Raw genomic sequence first — 24,011 nt, forward strand, 5'->3', positions numbered from 1 at the left:
TTATATTATCATGTCATGTGTCAACATGTTTCCACAACATATCTGATCATAATAAGTTCAATTACTCAAAAAAGAATACAAAAAACTTAATAAAAAGACTTTCGTATTTATAAAATTGGAGCATTTCAACTAATATGGACCCACATTTGTAATATTAGAGAAACCTGCTATAATCTTTAATTGCGTTTTAAAAAAATGTTTAAAAAGTCATGTGAGTATTCTTTGGCCGTGCGGTGAATGGTCTAGGATAGCACTACCCAATTAATTTTCGTAGCTGTCGTAAAAGGTGACTAGAAAATCACCGGAGAATGGTCAGCAACATTATTACACTATTATACTAGTATACTGTGAACGCCAACCGACATTTACTTATGATAGGGTGTATTAAAAGCCCTCAGGGTTGGTATAACCCCTGTACCAATTTCTGCAGAGCAGTAGTGCTTTCGGGCTTGAAGACTAGCACACCAGTTGCACAATACAATAATAATTGAGACTTTGATCTCATCAACCGATCTTATCGACCGTCTCAAGATGGCGGCATTCATGTTGTGATGTCTATGGTTTTCGGTGATCATTTAAAACCAGGTGGGTATACCCCAACATTTACCTTAAATAAGTATATAAAATAAATAAAAAATAATTGTATGTATGAAATACTTTAAAAAAACCCGTACTTTTCTTGAATATACTATAAAACAACCTAAAAATAGCGACTAAAAGTTCAGTTAAGCAGTGAGAGCTGTACTTATTACAGTAAATGACCCGTCGAGGGTATAATTACATATTTTTCACGCTCCGTTCATAGAAACTTCACTAATTTCGTTGTTTCCCCATGAAGAATAAAATGAATGCACGCGTAGTTACCCTGTGAATGTTTTCTGTTTGTTTGCATCGTTGCTTTAAATTTAAATAAGACGGTACTTTTTTGATAGATATTTTTAAAAAGTTTTTCTTCATCGATGCTAATTATTTTTTACAGGGCTGCCTCGAAAGGTCGCGTTGTAGCTTAGGCTCTTGTCAGGCTAATTTTGTATTATCAATAAATAATGTGAATTTTCAGGGCATGTAATAATAAAATAGTTCTCATTAAACCTAAAAAGTTTTTAAAAAAACCGTGTATAGCCAATTCGAAATTGAAATATCAAATTACTTCAAACGAAATTTACGTTAATATTGATTTACTGGGCGGCTCAAAAATCTAAATGAAGATATACGGAATTTTGAAAGTACATATATTTTAATGATGCAACTATCATTAGTCTCTTCTTGGTACTTAAAAATTAAATCCTCGAGTGAAGGCTTCGATTTTTTGTAAAGTACTTCCTTTGTTAAGGGTGAATATACATAAATATAAAGTAAGCATTTTCCTTTATTTCAAATAGCACAAGGTAATGATGACCCTTAACAAAGTCCTTATTTATCCTATTCGATCGCAATAAATTGTTATTTATTAGATTCCCCGTGGATTTGGTATAAATCAATTGAAACTGTGTCCTCGATTCCTCCTAATGAGACGTCAATTTTATTCAACCCTTGATTGTACGCAGGTAAATCACCTTTCAATGTGATGCTTACACTGAAAATGCGTAGTTAAGTAAGTTCTCCGTTACTTCACTCTATCGACGATACATACATATGTATTTGTATATTGTTAACGAAACAATAACTAATATTGCAAAAAAGGTATTTTATTTTTATTGCGTGGGCAAATCCAAACCGTGAGTAGCCAAATATTATGTGCGTAGATCTTTTTTTTTTTTTATTGCGTAGACCTGTGCACGATCTAACGGTCCCCCTTCAGTCTATTTTGAAGTTTAAGATTTGTTATCTCAATTGATATTAATATCGCAAAATGAAATTTTTGCGTGTTTGATTTTTATTACGCAGTGGTATTCCTACGTCAGGAGTGTAATTAGAAAAAAAATGGTACCCACCTGAGTTTCGAACACTAGGATAGTAGCATCGCTCGATACGAGTATATGGGGCATTTTATCCTTTAGTCTACGACGACTTATTGTTTAGTGCAAAAACATCTTTTATTAATAGAATGTAAGAAGATGTCAATTTCGTTTTAAATAACGAATGTACTTTTTTAACAATATATTAGCTTATCACTCATCGGAACCGATGTCCTTGTCGAATCACGCCGTATCACTTAGGAAAAAGGCTCTAGGGCGAGGATCGATAAGGAAAAAGTGATAATGAAAAACCGTAGCAAACCGTAGCAAGACCGTCACACATGTATACTGTTCCGTTCGAGAAGCAAGAAGAAGTGACAGATGTCAAGTCGCGAAGGCACCGTCAAATCGCGACTAGTGTTGCCGTGATAAAAACTCAAAAACCCACAGACTGGTGTCGAAAACTTATTATTTCGTCATTACTTTCGAATTATGAATTGCTCACCGAGAATACACTGAGCATTAATTATAAATCTTACATTTATAATTTGTATCTACTGAAAAAATCTGAAACTGTGATGAGGCCAAATAATTACGAACGGGCTCCTGGTGGAATCTTTGATGCCTTAATCAGGTGTCGCCCGACGGCCACGCCTATCACAGTAATTAGAATGTCTCCTTGTACAGTGCCTCGCACCTCTATGTGTGACTGATGAATACCAAAGTGCCTTAATGAAACTGCTATAAAGGTAGAATTAGTTTCTTTTTAATTAAAATCTGTGGTCCTCTTTTAAGGTCTAAAATTAAAATGTCTTAACTTTTTTTAAGGTATTATTTTTGTAGTAAAACCGCAAGTAGCTGCGATTGATTTAATATTCAAACCAAAATAAGGCGAGGAGAATGGATATCCCTCGTAGTTCATGATCTACGTAATTAAAAATGGAGTTAAACCATTCCGCGTTAGTTTCAACTAACACACAGGCTAATGGCACACGCTGTAATTACTATAGCTTACCTTTGCAAAGTAATAAACGCTCATTTATTATTAGTGCTTCTTGTTGCTTAAAGGCGACTTACTCAAATGCTCGGCTCTTATGGATACGATTTTTAAAATACACAAATAAAGTGCGTGTTTAAAAAATGTCTAATATCGTTTATCTTCTATCTAATTCGCAATTGTAGTAAATTCAACTTTTCAAATTAAATAAAATTGAAATAAAAAAATCGGATTGCAATAAAACACTACTATTTTTATTTTCACAAAGGTCATTAACCTACTTTTTTTTTTTTTTTTTTTCGGGCCGGGGGCCGAACCTCCTACGAGGTCCCCGCGCCTAGGGGGCGCGCGGGGTATGTGATACTCAACGATCTGCAGGTGTTGAGAGCAGATCGCGGGCCCAAGGATTTTAGGGCCCACCCACTAAACGACTCCCCTGCACTCTTACACCCGACGTCCGATCTCCGTCCAGGGTCAGAACCTAACTAAACCTACATTAACTGACATTATATGACATTATATGAAGTCCAAGATTTAATATTACAACGGGTAAGATTATTTTCAAGCCGGAATACATACTGCTTCGTTGCAAAAACAGGCAGAGTACTTATTTAGTTACAAAACGGCTTGAAGGTACAGTCGTATCGCTCAGTACGAGTAGATAGGCCGTCTGATTCTTTAGGCTACGAGGCCTTTAATAAAAACCAAATTGTGACATTAAATATTACTTTCACTTCGTCAAAAATGATTCATTCAAAGCCATACTAGGTACAATCAGGTACATGATTTGTTAGTTATTCAACTGTTGTTTAAGCTTCCATTAAGTCAGAAGTTATCGGGTAACCTACCCCTTAATACATCAATCCAGTTCAGATACCATAATCCGTAACAAACTTTCTGATAAAGAAGCAACATCGAAGTCTCAAATAATGTTTTACGTTTTTCCCTATTCGCGGTGTACCTTTCAGAATCTACAATATTCAGATCGAGTTGGATTTGTGAGTTTAACTTTTTCCAGTTATTATTCATAAATGCAGAAGCGTAGATATTAGACGCTTCAAAAGTTGAGGGATTGGATTTGTGAGTTAGATTGAATCGTGTCAATATAACGTTGAACTGCGTCTGATGTGTCTGACGCGCTAATGCTTCGCTCCGATCCAATATTTTCCATTTTGCAGATTCTCTCACAGAAATATCCTTTATTTTACGTTTGTTTGGAGTTGTTAGCGGTCTTGAAAACATTTTTTCGAAGATATCCTTAAATAAGTCAAATATCAAATACTTTCCGTCAAGGCACGTTTAAAGTTTATTGTTAAAAATGATCACTTTTCAAAATTTTCATGCTAAGTAACAGTTGACAATTACGAATTACGGATCGTTTGGAACCTCTGGGTCTGTGAAAGGGCCTTTGCTTCTCTCTGCATTTTGTACTGCATGTTCCATGGGGAGTGCTCTGAAGAATTATTTGAGATGATTCCATCATCTCGTTTTTACTATCGCACCGCCTGCCACCGGAGTAGAGTTCATCCATACTACTTGAAGCCACTGCGTTCATCCACAGTGCGTTTCCAGAGATCTTTTTGCCACGTACCATCCGGCTTTGGGATGAACTCCCCTCCACGGTGTTTCCCAAGCGCTATGACTTATCTTTCTTAAACGAGGTTTGTGGAGAGTACTCAACGGTAGGCAGCGGCTTGGCTCTGCCCCTGGCATAGCTGAAGTCCATGGGCGACGGTAACCACTCACCATCAGGTGGGCCGTATGCTCGGTTGCCTACAAGGGCAATAAAAAAAACAGTTAGTCTTAAAGTTTCTAAGACATATCATTCAATATATGTCACGCATTAATGCGCCGATCCCAAACTGTGTGATTTAAAGTACTTTTTAATTTTTTATCTAATAAAATTTTACTTTGTTTCAGTGAAGCAATGTGGAAGACATAGAACATACTAGAAAAATGAATGAAGTGATTCGTTCCGCACAGAGCACCATGGCGTTGCTGTGGATTTTGTCGGGACTAGCTGTCATTGAAGCTGTTAAAGTTGTTATAGAGCCGCTGCCTAAAGGTAAGTGCTTAGTTAATCGAGCAAATTATGAATTGGTTTTACTTGTGGCAGGGCATATTAAAAGTTCATACTAGTAAATACCACGGTTCTGACTATTTATGCCGCGAAGGACTCATGCCGCTTAAGGTGTAGGAAATCTATTGTTTAGTTAATCGAGCAAATTATGAATTGGTTTTACTTATGGTAGGGCATATTAAAAGCTCATACTAGTAAGTACCACGGTTCTGACTATTTATGCCGCGAAGCACTCATGCAGTTTAAGGTGTAGGAAATCTGTTTAACAATACAATTGAGGCTTTGATCTCTTTTTTTTCTTGCTTACATGAGTGGATGAGCTCACAGCCCACCTGGTGTTAAGTGGTTACTGGAGCCCATAAACATCCACAATGCAAATGCGCCACCCACCTTGAGATATAATTTCTAAGGTCTGAAGTATAGTTACAACGGCTGCCCCACCCTTCAAACCGAAATGCATTACTGCTTCACGGCAAAAATAGGCAGGGTGGTGGTACCTACTCGTGCGGACTCACAAAAGGTCCTACCACCAGTGTAAAAAACTCATTTTTCGAGGTGTCTTTGCAGCGTTCACATTGAGATCTCTGTGAGCTCTAGTAATCAATTAACACCCAGTTGACCTTGTCTATTAACCCAGAGCAAGAATGTCTAAAAATATTCCGAAATAAGTTATCATATTGAAGTTAGATTAATTACTTATTAACTCAGTCGAATCAGATTTTCTCGTAAAAATATCTTCTTCTCTTAATATTTTACGTGACATTTAGTAATTAAGGAGTTCTACAGTTTTCGATCTTATGAAATATTAACGTTATCGCTAAATTACTTAATGAATTTCGATACTTGAAACATCTAGGAATGGCAAGGTTTTGGCCGTCCCAAACTTCTCCCCTAGATGTCCGCACGGCTGACTCCGCTTTAGTTTCGTTTAATTTCCTATCTCTCTTGTCGTGACGTTTATTGCCGACTTGTTCACCCACACCAGCTTAAAACAAGCCTACTTTTGTTCACAGACTCTAATAACAATTTCGTATTAATTTTTATTCTCTCTGCGTTGTCTATTTTCGGACTTGGTCGCTCCGACGCTTTATTGTTTTCGAATTAATTTACAGTCCACAGCTGTGGGTAACGCAGATCTCGGTGGAGTTTTTATCCTGTGCCTTCGGTATTCTTTCTTTAGAAATTGGGAGCTCCTATTAATATTAATTAAAAAGTTTGAATAATTGAATGGATTCGGAATTGTTCATGGTTTTGTTGGGCTTCGCCGACAATGAATCACCGCAATAATTAAAACTTGAAGGAGTTCATTATTTGGTTTATGCGAATGACAGATATTAAACCTATATATCACTGTCCGTTTCAGTGTCATTCTAAATATGCTAATGTTTGATGGAAATTTATTAGAATTTTATATTGTTAACTAGCTGGCCCGGCAAACGTTGTTTTGCTATATAAATTATTTCTAGGAGAGATAAATAACCTAGATTCCGACTGCAGCGCCATCTGCCGGGCTGATTTGTGAATCTAAACCATCCAGGGTGCCACCCAAACGCATGCAAAAAAAATCATTCAAATCAGTCCAGCCGCTTAGGAGGAGTTTAGTGACAACACACACGCACAGAAGAAATATACATTGTTAACTAGCTGACCCGGCAGACTTCGTAGTGCCTCAATCGATAAATAAAAGACCTAAACTATTGTATAAAATAAACTTAAAACAAAAAAAGAATCCGTCCGACGGGGGACACGTCAAAGAAAAAACAAAATTGTTTTTTATATTTAATTTCGAGCATTTTCACATTTATCGACCTTTTAAACCTTCTCTGGACTTACACAAATAATTTAAGACAAAAATTAGCCAAATCGGTCAAGCCGTTCTCGAGTTTTAGCGAGACCAAACAGCAATTCATTTTTAAATATATAGATATTAAAATTATATCACAGCAATAACGCGGAAAAGTTTGAAATGTTTTTTATAATTAGGTTAAAAATAAAACACAACAGTAAATTGAAATGATGCAAACGGTACAAGCCTATAAAACGATTGAAATGCAAGTCACGAACTAAAAGTACAATTAAGAGTTCGCAGTCGGCATATAAAAACACGAAGACGCATTTTTGCAATGCTTCAGGTAATTGTTGGAAAGAACGATCGTTTGCACGTTAGGATTTTCTTTGTTTATTTGTAAAGAGTTAAAAAAAATGTTTTACAAACTTCACAAACTAAGGAAAAAAAAGTACTGTTGTAACACCGTAATCAGATATTATCGTACTATCTATAAATTAATACGTGAAGCAAAAACTTTGTATCCCTTTTTACGAAAACTGCGCGGACGGAGGAGTATGAAATTTTCCACACTTATAGAGAATATAGAGAAGAAGTGCACATTGCTTATATTTTTTTAAAATAAGCATAAAAGGTACATTAAATTAATAAAGAAAACATTACACACACTACATACCATGTATTTGACGCACACACGCATGCATACTATTTATTGTCAAACTTTCGTTCTTGACGTCTGTTGTCAAATTGAGAATAGAATATGGTTTGTCTTTGTTCATACTTTTTATAGTGTAGTCTTGGCGAAATTTGTGATTATAGTAGTATAAAATACAATCATAATAGTGTACAAACTTACAATTCCCATTAATTATAGTCGAATTTCGACTACTGCGGGACCTCTAGTTGAATTAAATTTTATTTCAAAATATTTCTATAAGCTGGGTTTAATTTATTAAATATAATTACTTGATAACGATTATAAACTTGACGACAGATGAATTTTTATTTTGTACCACTTTGAATTAACAGCATTTTTGTGCTAGGCACCTCTTTTTATTAATATAATTAAAGCTAATGAAGTTACCGTCAATTCGCCATTTTTATTGTTACACTTTGAATTGTTTTTTAATTATTATTATACCTATATAAATGCCTATATGCAGATAAACTCAATGATACAGAAATAATAAAACTCCTCCTATTTATTTGAGACGGTATTTGCACCGGCCACATTGTTTATGAAGCAGTTACGAATACTATACAAACGAATTACATTTGCCCAATTTCGAACGGAGAAATATAGTTCAAGAGTTTGGTCCAAGATACGACAGCTTATTTTACTTGCGTTACAATTGCGTGCAAAAATGTTGTCATAAAAAAAAATTTGACCATTACATAGCAATATATAATAAATTGATTGTACTGTTTCAAAGCTTACACGATTTGGATATTTGTATTTAGTTGAATTTTGTTTTAAATTCATAGTTATTTTAAGACCAAAATGAATTACACCATCAGCTATATACCCGTTATAGTGCCTACGAAAAGATTTTCTCGTTTTAAATTTATAATCAAAATTATTGGATATGCGTAAACTTGGACCACACTTCAATGTGTCTCGTGGCTGCAGGCAGATTTACGACTGCCAATTAAAAGTATAGATGGTAACCTGCCGACGACAAATGTGCACGACTCATACGCCGGACGTTTCCAGACGTTTTGTTCCTACCCGCGCCCGTGACGTAGCCATACGGGATGTTTCAAAACGGAAACAGCTCGCGTTATTGATTAAATATAAATTTACAAGCAGGAACTTTAGTTCGAACAAAACATCGAATTTAATTTAAATGCATAAGTATTCTACTACGTAAAGCAAAACTAAAGCTTCCATTAAGGAGATTATTGTATTTACAATGCGAAGTCTTGACTTTCAAAACCTTTTGTTCTCGAGATTGCCTTTAATTAAAGCAATGGTATTGGCTCTGATTTCATTACTAGCCTTTTAAAGTAAAGAAAATCGGGTATACGTTTCGTTTATCATTACTCAGGATTATTAAATTATTCTCTCTTCGTTCTTTCGCGAACCATAAAACGTAAATCTAACAAAGATTCTGTTCGGGCTTTTAGTTAACTTTTACGACAACGTCTGAGTTTAACGGTTAGATTTAATTGCATTTGTACTGTACTGGGGTATTTTGATGCTTTGCTTTCACGTTTGGTTACATTGTTTTAAGTTAATATCGGGCACAGCAAAGGTCGCGGGCTCTTGAATTGTGCTCGTCCTGAAACTAATTTGGTCGTTGTACAGTAAAATTACAAAGTTCTTCATCGGCCAAGTCATTTCGTTGACAAAGTTGCAATTTAAGCACCCACTCTGCTGTTGATGTCCTATCTTCTTATTTCATAGGTTAATATAAAACGAAGAACATACATAGGACTGTAGGTTGTAGGAAATTTTACGAAGTGAATTTCGATACATCACATTTATGATTTTTTTATACCCATTTGTAGATACGACTCGCGGTCTATATCATAAGATGAAGTACCTGTAATCTGTCCTGAAGTGAAATAGTATATAGATTTGTAGTTTAAAAACTTAAAAGACTTAAATTGCAAACCGAACTGCCCGGACTAACATCCAGAGCAAATCTAAAGGTCTAGTGATGAATGAATTAATCTAATGAGCAAAGTTATATAATTATTGTATTATCACCGGTCCTTGATACGAGTACACATTTTCCAGTTAATCGGATCTCTTGAGGTAAATGACGTTCAAATATTCCGTTACCAAACAAACATACATACAAACAAACGAACAGAATATTTATTTGCGTAAATTAGGCAAGTCCTACTTTAAAGGTCGGTAAAAAAACGCAGTATATATACTTTTTGAATGTTTTGAAAACACTCTGTTTTTGTTTGCGAGGGTCCGTCTGAGTTTCGGAAGGGGAACGATTTGTGACACTAAAACAAATGACGCGAACTCCACGCTCGATTGACGGCACTTTAACACAGGCCAAATTGCAGTAACGCACTCCATTTTTGAAAGATTATTGTGAAAATAGACCAAATTGCAGTAACGCACTCGATTTCTGAAATATTTCTTATGAAAACAAGTCAAAGTGCAGTGACACTCTCAATATTTGAAAGATGATTATAAAAATAGGGCAAATTGCAGTAACGCACTAGATTTTTGGAAGATTTCTTGTGAAAACAGACCAAAGTGCAGTGACACAAAATTTTTGAAACTTTATTGAAAAATGATAATGTAGTAAAATCTTGAAATTGATTGTTTTGTTGAAGTAAAATCAAAATCAAGAATTTTTTTATTATGTTAATATTAAAATATATGAACATAATTAATAGATATGAAATTTTTATTATCATAACCACCAATTCGGATACACTTTCACCATTGATGAGAATTGGTCAAACACCTCAGAGATTGCTGCAACACCAAACATTTTACAATATGTTTTAAAACAGTGCATTTAACAGCAAAACGCTATAACAATTTGGTCGTTTTTGGTTTAGGTTTAATTTTTTTATACATTAAAATGAACTATTAACGTTTTAAATACTAATTTTATTGTTCACTTCAAAAGTAATTTTTTTATCCTAATTTTTTTTTAAGACGTTCGAATAATAAAACTGCTAGTTTTTAGATCAAGGAGTAGCAAAAACGATATCCTTTTACAGGAGTATATAAAAAGCAGCATCCTCATTAAGCGCCAAGAAAATTAAAAACCCTTTGGCTCGCTACAGCGAAGCTTAAACTGCATTGCAAATTAAGGAAAACAAACTAACATTTTTTATCAACAAGAGGAGAAAAAAAAGTCATCTTCTGATAAACAAGACTACAGTGTGGAGCAGGATACAGAAATGTTTCTAAGGAAATGAAGGGCAAAATGTTAAGGAAAAAACCTCCCGGCGGAAGAGACGGGGTGCTGTGATTAACGTTCTTAACACGAGTTACTTTTATTGTCTGTCACAGAATAACGCAGTAGGCTTGCTCGCCGCTATTGTTGTAAATACACCCTAATTAAGGTCGGTAATCACGTAATGTGTGCCGACTGTGCTTGGATGTTTTCGGTAAATGACTTTTTATGAATGTTATTTCGGTTAAGTTGCTTTTTCGCGGCAAGCTGGCGATCACTGTATTATTTAAGGATCTCTTGCAATTTCTTCATTTTAAATACCAAGAAAACCTTGAATGTTTCCAGATTTTTTTATAAGATTCATTTCTTTAATCACCTCGCTGTGTGATGAAGTAGGTTTGACAATAAATAAGACTTACGTGAAGGCGAATCCCATTAACAATAATATGTACGATTTCCGCAACACGATATTTTCCTTATACTGTCATGTAATATTATCGTGTTGTTTGAGAAGACTTATGAAATATACTTGGGATAATTTTGATATCGTTATGATCTCGTGTTTGTGTAATCAGATATTGTAGTATTAGTATGGAACGTGAAATTTATTTTTATTAACGAATCTCCGAGAATCTTAAGATTTATTTCAATCAAACTAAGCGTTGTAAATTTTTAACGTACTTCAATGATAATCATTTGAATAATTAGAATTTGCGTCTAAGCTTGAATAGTAATATAGTTTCCACTTAAATCAATAGCGGTTAGAATCCACGTTACGAGATTTGATTTACCGGCCTCCCTCGTCGGACTTTTACAAGGGGCTATTCTTGGTCTTCACTGTTAACATATTCTGGACGCCACCACGCGACCTTTCAATATCGTTCGAAACGAAACCGTCTGTGTGGAAAAAGGAGCCGATTACCCTTGTTTACGCACAAAATAAAGTTTTCTTCTCATTGGCTTGCAGATAAAGCAGGACAGAGATTAAATTCAGCCGTGTTTACAGTGAGACCCGCGCCCCATGTAAACGACCCTAGGTAAGACAAAATATCATTTGGCATAGCTTAATGGGCTCCGAAGAAAGGTTACTTTACGACTTCTTATTTGGCGTTCTGTAATGAGTTTTGCAACGAGTAGGGCTGTTGACGGTTTTTCTCGCTCTGGTGATTATGCCATTTAGAGCGTATATTATCAGTGTCATTTAGGAATTCCATAAGATTAACATTGTTATAGATACATTTATATAATATGTTAAAAAAAATATATCATTATCATCATTTCAGCCTATCGCCGTCCACTGCTGAACATAGGCCTCTCCAATAGATTTCCAGTGTGACCGGTCCATTGCCACCTGCATCCAAAAATAAAAAAATATATATTATATACATATCCTAAAATGTAAAGTAATTTCTGTTTCAAAAGGTCGTTTATTTTGCATCAAAGAATACTAGGGTATCCAAAACCTGTTCGGCATTTTCAGGGCTAATACTGTCACTTGGAATTTCGTTTCAACTGAAATCCTTGTTACCTTATTTTACTCTGGCATTACTTTGCAAGGTTTACTGCAAAGCCGGAAATAAAGGTTCTTTTCTTGTTCTCCCTGGAATTGCATTTACGTATTCATTATTTTTCTAAATTAGGTGAGGCACCCTTATAAAAAATAAAAGTAAGCACCCGCGTAAATCCTAGATTTTTAATAAACCTTTATTTTGGGGTCCAAAGAGTGCCATTGAAGTTTGAAAAAAAAACATGCTATTTAAAATCAAATACATTTCAAGGTTTATGGGAAGTAGAGATTTTCCTTAATGAACTAAGCTTCATCAGAAATTTACGGGTATGGCTTAGAAAGTGCTGTCATCCAACCATAGTAGCTATATCCTTAGCCTTTTTCTTACCTAAATCTAGGAACTATTTATAGATTATATGAACGATGACTGATAGTGGTGGTAGGGTCTATTGAAGTCTGAAAAGTTGTCACCACTCTGCATTTTGTAGATACTTTATTCATGAATTCCGACTTGGGGCAGCCGTTATAATCATCAGAAATAGGTAGGTGATTTTATTACGTGATGATATTTTTTCATTGTGAAAGTCAAGCGTGAACATTTGTTAAGTTTTTTTTTTTGCTTAAATGTGTGGACGAGCTCACAGTTCACCTGGTGTTAAGTGGTTACTGGAGCTCATAGATATCTACAACGTAAATGCGCCACCCACCTTGAGATATAAGTTCTAAGATCACAGTATAGTTACAACGGCTGCCCCACTCTTCAAACCGAAACGCATTACTGCCTCACGGCAGTAATAAGCAGGGACCCTACCCGCGCGGACTCACAAGAGGTCCTACCACCAGTACATGTGTACCAGTACAAGTATGTATTATTATGACCAGTAATAAAACTGTGTATGCTGCGAAATGATTATGCGCTCCAGTAACAAGAGTACGATAGTCATTTTATCGAAGCAATCGAGACTTTAATCTTGTGTCTGAGAATATTAAAATTAATATTGTAATGTTTTAGTTTCATTAATACCTATCATCAAGTTGGCTACGAGTGCTCTGTATCGCTATTGATCTTAGCTTTTAAAAATGAGTTCATTAACCTTCTTTTTTAAAAAACTGCCAATGCTCTTGAAAATCGTATTATTAAGTAATCAAAATCCAATAATTAAGGCTATTTGCGAAAGATACCGTAAATAAATTGAGATACGAAATTCGGTAGAGAGTAGAATATTTTTGAAACAACAACCAAACACAGGTCAAGCTAACATTGCCTCGATCTTGGACTAAGATATCACGATACCCGCCACTCCCGGGGGACCTCGTCCCTAATTGGACGTGGTCTGCCTCCCGAATCATACGTCGATTGTTTAATCCACGATACGATGCTCAACATTTATTTAATAATATCATTTTAAAGATATATTGTAGTACATTTTCTCCGCGTAGTCTTACCAAATTTTAAAATATACCTACATGTTTTATTGTTGCTACACATTCCTTTAATTTGAAAAAAAAGCTTTACCTATACGTTTTATTAAAACGAAATCTAATTTTGGTGTATTTATGTATGCGTTTGTGTATGTATTGAATTATACTTTAACAAGAACTTAAAACACTAAGTGAAATGTGAGCGTTCGATCTGAAGGGTTGGATCAGTCGTTACACTTTACAGCAGGTGATTACATCGTGAGCTCGTTCACCCGGCTATACAATTAAAAAATATCTATATATATATGTATATAAAAATGAAATGCTGTTCGTTAGTCTCGCTAAAACTCGAGAACGGCTGGACCGATTTGGCTAATTTTGGTCTTGAGTTCTTCGTGGAAATCCAGAGAAGGCTTAAAAGGTAGATTAATATGAAAATGCTCGGAATCAAATAAAAATAACAATTCTGTTTTTCCTTTGATGTGTCCCCGTTCGGACGGGTTCCTTTGTTTGTTTTAAGTTAATTTTATACAAAAGTTTACGTATTTTATTTATCGATTGAGGCACTACGAAGTCTATCGAGTCAGCTAGTTAAAAAATAAAAAATTACTTCGAAAATTAACATTACAATTGTATGTTTTCAATTAATCTCACACGTTGAGAGTTCTAGAATACGATCAAAGATATCTTCAAACACTCACTACGGGTACCATTAATCACATTAAGGTTAATTAGTATATCAGGCTTTTAGCAAATTTCTAAGTCAGCTCGACCTTCTAACGTTTTTCGTTACTTAACGCGTCGCGTTTTATCTAGACTCCATATCTGTTTTTATGAGTGATCGAACAAACAGGTCCGGACAGCTATCAGTCATCTAGGTCATTCAGCTGCGACACACCGGTCTCTGCTCTCCGAAATTTACTATGTGAAAACAGTAGTTACATTGCTCTTGAATTCAGTAATATTTACACTGCATTTCATGTATCAAATTACCTCAAATTAACTTTAATTGTTGAGCTGATTAAAACTTTTTTTAGTCTAGAATTTTCGACGCGTCGAGTCGACAAATACAATTTTCGTAGTCGCGGACAATTAAGGTTTTCTTCGTCAGCATTTTAATATTCCAATAATGGTGACAGTAGTTTTGATTTTTATAGACTATTTTTCTCATGTAGAAAAAATGGTTCGTAAGTATCATATAAAATTTGAATAAAAAAATCCCATACTATTTACAAGATTTCCTAGACATCCAACCCTAAACTTTAATCAAACTAAACCGAATCATCGATGGCTTATCATTCGATTATGTTTCAATGAATAAGCGATACGACTAAAAGCCAATTGTTCCTGAAGCGAATTGTGGCATCGGATTAACTGCTCAGTAATACTGAGGAAGTTCGTCTGACGTCGAGATCATTCCCTCTAATATTCAATTTAACTTTGACACTTTGCCCGTCCAACAAAACCACTGTCAGCTTTTTGTATTAGGATATCATTTCTCACTTCGCAGATTAATTATAATTTCGGACAGAATGAAAATTTACACTCGCAAAGTCTCGGAAGATCATTTCGTTGTCTTATGAGTTGAGAGCTTCTACTTGTTAAGTTATAGACGTCTCATTGTAATTTAGATGACAAATTCGGTAGCTAGCTATAGAAAATTGAGTGTTAAATTAAAAATTGAACACCAATTTGCAAAGATAGTTAGTTTTATTAGAATTTGAAATGATTTATTTAAGTGATATATCGAATGAATAATGTCGTAGAATGATCTAGAATAAGCTCTAGTTGCGGGGAGGTGGTCATGACCCTCAGTATTGAGGAAACCGAAGTGAGAAAAAGAAGAAGAATATCGATTTTCAAGCGATGAAGTAATAACGAGCTGCTGTACCACTTATAAGCTCAGTTTTTGTTTTAACTCTACTTGTAAAATGTCAAATAATTTGGGATAGTTAAAATAATATAGTATTCACGTCGTTCCATGATCAATTTTTCGGACACAGCCCAACCATAAAAACATCACTTCACAACTGCCCCTCATGTACGCTTATATGATATATTTTACAAACTATAGTCTGAACGAAGAATTAAATATTCTCCCATAGACACAGCCCACTGAATTTCTCGCCGGATCTTCTCAGTGAGTCGCGTTTCCGATCCGGTGGTAGATTCTGCGAAGCACTGCTCTTGCTAGGGTCAGTGCTAGCAACACTCCGGTTTGAGCCCCGTGGGGTCACCTACACACGTTAGGGTGAAGCTGAAATAGTCTCTCAAGGCTATCAGCATAGGTAGGAAAAAAAAAACTTGTGGTCGTGAGATTTGTAGTGTCATTAACCATAAATTTATTCATCGACAGAAACAGATTTTGTTTTCATTATATGTATATACTAGAAAAAATCAAAGAAGCGATTAAATTAGTAATGAAAAAACACTTTTTTGTATAATAAAAGGTTAACCTTTTCTTTATTCTAAGACCACAGTACTGTGTATCTGACAGGCAATTTTCTTCGATAATGCGTTCAGTCACTATTTTTAAGATAAAGTAATATGTTACAATAGCGAAATTTTCCGTTTTGAGATTTACGTTCATTTTGATAGTGCTTTCAAATGTATTTTTCGAAATAATATTTTACACCTAATGTTTTGTTTGTAAAAATTAAGATAAGTTACAATCTTTTAGATTTTTAGTTCATAAAATAAAATAAAAAGTAGAAAATTGTCTATTAATTAACAACAATAAAAAAGCATAGCATATAATTTTGTTAGTATTATCCTTTCAATCTTGTTGAATGTTGAATGTTGAATAACACTTTTTTTTTCCACTTACCTTAACGCATATAAGCTTAAGGAATAATTAGCTTATCGTCTACACAAAACATGTTGGGTTCAGTATAGTTGTTTTAATTAGTTATGCTATAGTTTGTGTCAGCCGGAAGGTGATACGTAACTAAAGCCATCGAAATAGCTCAAAGAGTCAGAAAGCTCAAGTGGCAGTGGGCTGGCCATATATGCCGTAGAACTGACGATCGCTGGAGCAGACGGGATCTCGAGTGGAGATTGCGCAGCGGCAGGCGTAACGTGGGACGCCCCCTGGTGGTCCAATGACTTCGGAACGGTAGCCGTCAAGAAGTGGATGAAGAGAACCAATGACCGGGCTCAGTGGTGTGAATTGGAGAGGCCTATGTCCACCAGTGCACGACTGTGGGCTGTTGATGATGATGATAGCTGCTACTAAAACTGTATACTTTGTACTGTAAGATCATAAACATAACTGGTGTATCGTATCTCGCACAGATTAGTAGTACTATTAGTATTTATTCTTATTTTTGTCGCAAAGCAGAATGCTTTCGGACCCACACAACAATACAAACACAAGTTCAATTAAATATAAAGTTGGTTTAAGTGGAAACAATTTTATGTACATGTAGAGTTTTCATTTATCGTGTTTCAAAATTTCGTGCGTGACAACCATTAACGAGCCTTGTTCAATATTACTCTTAAATATTCCAACGAGAATTGTTTCACAAAAAAATAAAACGCTCTCTACATGCCTTGGTATTTTTATGTTATAGTTGTTCTATTTTGAATGCTTTTAGCCTCAGTTATGACTTTTTTGGGTCGCTTCACAGAGCTTTCGGAGCCTCTGAATCTAAAGAGAGACTTTAAGGTTATTCTTCTCAATACCTCTCTCTCCTTATACCTCTATTAATTAAGTAGTACCGTCTACTTCTGACCAGAAATTATCGCTTTCTCCTAAAACTATTGCCCTCATTTAGGATGCATTTCCAGGGACTGTTTTTTTTCCGTGTACTATCTTTCTCTGAAATTAGTTCGATGATATTATATTTTCTCGAGCGTTATATCCGACGTGTCCTTTTTCAAAGGAGGTCTGAAAAGAATCCTCAAGGACAGGTAGTAGTTTGTCCCCCTGGGTTGTGTGTTCATCTGATATCGGAGATAATAAAAAAGAAGATTTAAGCACATAATGGGATCATGTCACAGTGCTGTTTCCATACAGTGTTCCATACTCCAGTGTTTAGAGTCGTCGTGGCCTAAAAGATAAGACGTCCGGTGCATTCGTGTTGCAGCGATGCACCGGTGTTCGAATCCCAGCCGGGTACCAATTTTTCTAATGAAATACGTACTCGACTAATGTTGACGATTGACTTCCACGGTGAAGGAATAACATCGTGTAATAAAAATCAAACCCGCAAAATTATAATTTGCGTAATACTGGTGGTAGGACCACTTGTGAGTCCGCGCGGATAGGTACCACCAACCCGCCTATTTCTGCCGTGAAGCAGTAATACGTTTCGGTTTGAAGGGTGGGGCAGCTGTTATAACTTTACTGTTATATACTTGAGACCTTAGAACTTATATCTCAAGGTGGGTGGCGCATTTACGTTGTAGATGTCTATGGGCTCCAGTAACCACTTAACATCAGGTGGGCTGTGAGCTCATCCACGCATCTAATAAAACGCAATAAAAAAATATATATATTGAAAAATGCATTAAGTCGCCTGATTTTATTTTTCATATAAGATATATAACATTTTTCAATTTCAATCTTTATATGAGTGGTTTGAAACGTACTGCCAAAATGGTTATTTACAAGCTACGATCCAACACAAGTACGATATAGGTACCTTTTACTGAATATAAAACAGAACCCTTTCACTGATCTTAATCATGTCAACCCTTTCAATGTCATTGCGTCCCCCGACCCTTATGTCCGAAAATTGGGAAATCGATTTTAAAGTAATTCGGAAAAAAAATCTGCAATCTTAAATTGTTATACGTTGTTAAATCTCAACGTCTCAAAGTGAGTTTATTGTAATCATAATATAATACCAATGGATATGAAATTGAATTAAGAAAGTTCTATCAAGTTCTGTTTGTAAAATTTATTCAAAGTTTTTGAGTTTTCCTATTAAGTCTACGACCCGAATTAAAAACTTCTTCTTTTCTGTCATCTGTAGATACAATTACGATAGATGGCGTATAAGTAATAGCAAACAAAGGAGTTTTTCATTGTATTATAAACAAGCATAGTTTACGGTAACTACGGTAACTATACTGAGACCCTTAGAACTTATATCTCAAGGTGGGTGGCGCATTTACATTGTGGATGTCTATGGGCTCCAGTAACCACTTAACACCAGGTGGGCTTTGAGCTCATCCACCCATCTAAGAAATAAAAAAAATAAAAAAATACATTTATTTATTTGATTATCACCAGTTGCAGTAATATTCTGGTTTAAAACTAGAATCCCATAAATAATTTACTAGTCACATCAAGTACTTACTGTAATTATCATTTTTATGAGCCTTTTTAATGACGTCCTCGTTTGGGATTAGTTGATTTAAATGTAACATTAACCTGTAGACGCATAAATTTTAAAGTTCTGACTAACGGATTAGGTTTTAATCTTGACTAGAAGGACTACTTAATTTTTATTAGTTTATGTCTGGAAACATAAAATTTTAACGAGCAAGAGGTTTTAATTAACACGATACTCGATACCAAAATTGCCATATGATTGCGAATCGGGATAGGCGTAGCATATTATTTTATACAAGGTCGCCTTTCTGAAAGGTCGACTTTCTGAACGGCATTCCTTGCGACAAGAGCCTCAGGACTACAGAAAAGGATAAATTTATAAAATATTTAACCTATATCTGGGATCGTCATCATTGGTGGCTTGAGGCGTAGACATTACTGAAAATGTCAATTATCAAATTATATTTATTAATCATATCTTAAAATCATTTCAAACTAAAACAAATCTATCGATAATGTATTCGAAATAATATCAATTTAATACGAAAGTTTTAAGAATTGTGTTAGTTCTTGCGAGAATTTCGGAAAGTAAAAGACGAATTTATTTTACAGATACATTTTCAGAATACGATTTGCATTTAGAATGATATTTTTATATTTATCCATCAATCGACTATTAGTGTAACAAATCAAACACGAAAAAGATTTTAGTATAAACGAAATTATTGGATAATTTACAGTAAGGTATTCAGTATTTTTAATTCAGTAATTTACAGTAAGTAAAAGACGAATTTATTATAAAGATCCATTTTCAGAATACGATTTGCATTTAGAATGATACTTTTATATTTATCCATCCTTTGACTATTAGTATAACAAATCAATTATGAAAAAGATTTAAGTATAGATGAAATTAAAAGGTATTCAAGTAATTGAGTTAAAAATATCTTCATTTAGAATCTACAAAGATAAGTTTATTTGAAATTTGATTCTAAATACAGTATAGGCTTTTGAAATCGCGACTACCCCAAACGTATGGGAGACGGTTTTGGTTTCCTGATTTCATTGCTATTAGGGCAGCCGAGTCGTTCCACGTTTATTGTCCAAGATACGAGTGGATTTGTGGAAGCAATTTCCTTTATACATTTTGTTTTGTCCTTTTCTGCAGTTTGATGGTCCGCTCAGTGAGTTGTGGCCCAACTTCGATTTAGCAAGGCTCCCTCAATCGATACGATACGCATCCGAAAGGTGAAGTACGATGGGAAACGGAAAAATGCAATTATACAATCCGGGCACGTACACTGTATCGGACGGTACTAATTTAAAGGTAAAGGTTTCTTTTAATAGAATTTCCAACTGAGGTCTAATCCAAAGGGATTTTGGATTTAAAAAAAAGATATATCGCGATATAAGTTTTACTGTTTTTTTTATGACTGATATTATTTGTAGTTGAGTAGTTTTAGTACTTAAGTATTTAAAAATTATGTTTGAATTTGATCGTTATGAAATTAAAATCAACAAGCATTTTTTTGCATTCTAAAGTTTGTCACATTCAATTCGTTCACACGATACGTAATTTTCTATGTTAAAATCACAAGTCACGGTTAAACATCTTCTATTCTCTAAAACTATTTACCCGAATCATCCCGTCTTAAAGATTCAGGTCTCCTCTTCAACGTCACATACTTTGAACGAGGGAGTTTCTGTGCCTACGCAAGAAAGTGCTTTTCAACGCAAATAAACATGACATCGTCATTCAGACGGGCCCCGTAAATACGGCCAGTCCGTCGCGACCTTCCTTTTATTCGCAAGTTTTTGTGAATTTTTCCTTCCACCCTCGTATGTTGGGAATGTCGTTTTAGCTTTTAGTTCACATTGACATTGAAACGGTACCCTCTTTGGGTAAACAGTTTGCGTTTACAGCCGAAGCTTAGCCCAAGATGCTGTTCGTTTTATGTAGTAAATAGTTACGTTCTGATTTATTAGTCGATTTCAATTACAACGCAGTATTGGTTTGACCAGTTTACCATTACATTATTACTGGTGGTAGGACCACTTGTGAGTCCGCGTGGGTAGGTACCACCACCCCATCTATTTCTGCCGTGAAGCAGTAATGCGTTTCGGTTTGAAGGGTGGGGCAGCCGTTGTAACTATACTTGAGACCTTAGAACTTATATCTCAGAGTGGGTGGCGCATTTGCATTGTGGATGTCTACGGGCTCCAGTAACCACTTAATACCAGGTGGGCTGTGAGCTCGTCCACTCATATAAGCAAGAAAAAAGAACTATTTTTCGGAAGATAACATTCTTAATGTCTAAAAAATCTAATACGAATTTGTCAACAAGCGTACCAGATTAAAAAGCCTCAGTCTAGGATTCTCTCCTGTATTATTATATATATGGGTGTGAAGTCATAGGATGGCCGGGTTGTGACTTATATATATATTTTATAATAAAACGACGAGCTCTGCGTGTGACTTGTATTATTGGCGGAAGTAGTCTGACTGTATTGCCATAGATTAGGTACATTCTTTACCTGACATCTCCCCTTTTAAGTTATAGACTAAACTTATTTTTAAGGTAAGTACAATACTTTTCTTATATGACTAATTTCCTTAGTAGCTAAGACATTATGAAATATGACTGACTATTTACAAACAATACTTAAATTAATATCTTATGAACTTATGACTAATAATTACAAAAGCGTTGAGGAGGTCTAATAATACGTCCGGAACGTGTTGTTTTCGGTAATTGACTAATATCTTTTCCTTTTTTAGGTATCACTGTTTCTTTGGAGACTGGAACTACAGGTTTTAGTATGTGCTCCCGATTTCTCCTGAATGTTCCTTCTGGGGACTGAATAGTATAACTACGAGGTTCGTTTTCTGCTTGTTTTATACGACCTGGAACCCATGAACTATTGGGCTTGTGTTTGAAATATATTTTATCACCAACTTGTAAATCTGACAACTGTTTTGTGTGTTTATTATAATAAAACTTTGAATATTCTTTCTGCTTTTCAATATTTTTAGATAATGTTTTAATATCGACTAGTGAAGGTGATAATTGAGTGTCTGTGACTGGTATTTTAGTGCGTAAACATCTAGACATACATAATTGTGCTGGAGAATAACCACTTTGTTTTGGTGTATTCCTGTACATAAGCAATGCAATGTAAGGATCTGTATTGTCTGCTTTACATTTATTCAATATATGCTTAACTGTACCAATTGTTCTTTCAACCATACCATTTGACCGACTGAAATATGGACTTGACTTTATATGCTTAATATTCCAATCAATTGTAAATAAATGAAACTCTTTGGAATTAAAAGGTGGACCATTATCACTAATCATAGTTTCAGGTATGCCATGTCTAGAGAAAATTGACTTTAATTGAGTTATGACTGATATAGCATTTGAGCTACTATTTAATATGGCTATTTCTGCATATTTTGAGAAATAATCAACTACAATTAAGTACTTTTTACTATCAAAATCAAATAAATCTATTCCTACTTTATTCCAAGGCAAAAGTTTATAGTCATGATGAATAATAGGTTGCTTGGAATTATTTCTTCTATAAGTAAGACATGTATGACATTGGTTAATATATTTTTCAATATCATTGCTCATTTGTGGCCAAAAGACTGAAGATTTTGCCAGACGTATGGAACTGTTTATACCTAAGTGTCCTTCATGTACTAATTTTATAACATAATCTCTCATATTTTCAGGAATTACTATCTTATCACTCATTAATATTATATTATTTTTGACTACATGCAATTTGTCTTTTAAAGAAAAATAAGGTTTAATTGACTGATTAACTGACTTTTTATGTTCAGGCCATCCATTTTGACAATAAAATACAATTTTAGACAATGTTGGATCATTAGTTATCGACTCTTGAAGTTCCTGAAGTTTTTCTTGACTTATTGACAAATCAGATACAATTAGATTAATATGTAAATCAATATCACTATCTAAATCCAATAATGTATTATCAGGAAGAGGTGCTCTGGACAAAGTATCAGCAATATATAGATATTTGCCTGATTTATATACAACATTAAGATCATATGGCTGTAAACGCAACATTATTCTCTGTAGCCTAGGTGGAATATCCTGTAATGATTTCTTAAACATACTTATCAGTGGCTTATGGTCAGTTTCAACTTTAATTTGTCTCCCATATACATACTGGTGGAACTTTATACAACCAAATAAAATAGATAAGAGTTCTTTTTCTATTTGTGCATAATTTTGTTGACTTTTAGTTAATGAAGCTGAGGCATATGCTATTGGCTGATTATCATGTAATATGACTGCTCCCATGGCGTTTTTAGATGCATCGACTGATAATGTAATTTCTTTATTGGGATCATAATATGCCAACACTGGACTATCTGTTATAAGCAGCTTAATTTTATTAAATTCAGCTTCATGTTTTTCAGACCAAATCCAATCACTATTTTTTGACAAAAGTGATCTAAGAAGACTGTTTTCTTTAGACAAATGAGGTATGAAAGGACTAAGATAATTGACCATACCCATAAATCTTTGTAACTCATTGACACAAGTCGGAATTGGCATTTTACAAATTGCTTTGACTTTTGAAGGATCAACTTTGACTCCTTCTTGACTGAAGATATGTCCTAAATATTTAACTTCTTTACAACATATTGAAGATTTTTCTTTGTTAAATTTAATATTTAATTCACGAGCTCTATTTAATACTTTTTGAAGTGCCTCATTATGTTCTTCCATAGTTTTTCCAAAAATTAGAAAATCGTCCATCATTACCTTGACATTATTTATATCACTAAACCGTTTAACCATTTCTCGATGAAAAATTTCTGGAGCAGCATTAATACCAAATGGAAGTCGTGTAAATCTATATCTTCCAAAAGGAGTAATGAATGTACAGAGCTTTGATGTGGTCTCCGTGAGACGCATCATCCAGTAACCTTTATTAGCATCTAAGGTTGAAAAATATTTTGCACCCGTGAGATCTGACTTTATTTCATCTATAGTAGGAAATTGGTAATGAGACCTTAAAATTGCCTGATTAAGTTTACGAGGGTCTATACATAACCTTAATGAACCATCTTTTTTGGTAGTAATGACTAAAGAACTTATCCATTCAGTTGGCTCTTC

At 34.7% G+C, this 24,011-nt stretch overlaps 1 protein-coding gene and 1 long non-coding RNA gene across 2 annotated transcripts in view; one reads left to right on the forward strand and one right to left on the reverse strand.

Moving 5' to 3' along the window:
- Positions 1–2,227, reverse strand: part of LOC134200575 (uncharacterized) — a 36,609-nt gene extending 34,382 nt beyond the window's left edge. The window contains exon 1 of the long non-coding RNA XR_009975547.1: positions 1,935–2,227. This is a non-coding gene — a long non-coding RNA (uncharacterized LOC134200575). The remainder of the gene's footprint in view (positions 1–1,934) is intronic.
- LOC101740012 (semaphorin-2A) overlaps positions 1–24,011 on the forward strand; it is a 430,077-nt gene that overhangs the window by 246,635 nt on the left and 159,431 nt on the right. Inside the window, exon 4 of the mRNA XM_021349434.3 lies at positions 4,816–4,960. Coding sequence (XP_021205109.1) covers positions 4,852–4,960 — 109 coding nt within the window. The 5' untranslated portion in view covers positions 4,816–4,851. The remainder of the gene's footprint in view (positions 1–4,815; positions 4,961–24,011) is intronic.

This window comes from Bombyx mori, chromosome 18 (assembly GCF_030269925.1).
Source record: "Bombyx mori chromosome 18, ASM3026992v2".
Taxonomy (NCBI): domain Eukaryota; kingdom Metazoa; phylum Arthropoda; class Insecta; order Lepidoptera; family Bombycidae; genus Bombyx; species Bombyx mori.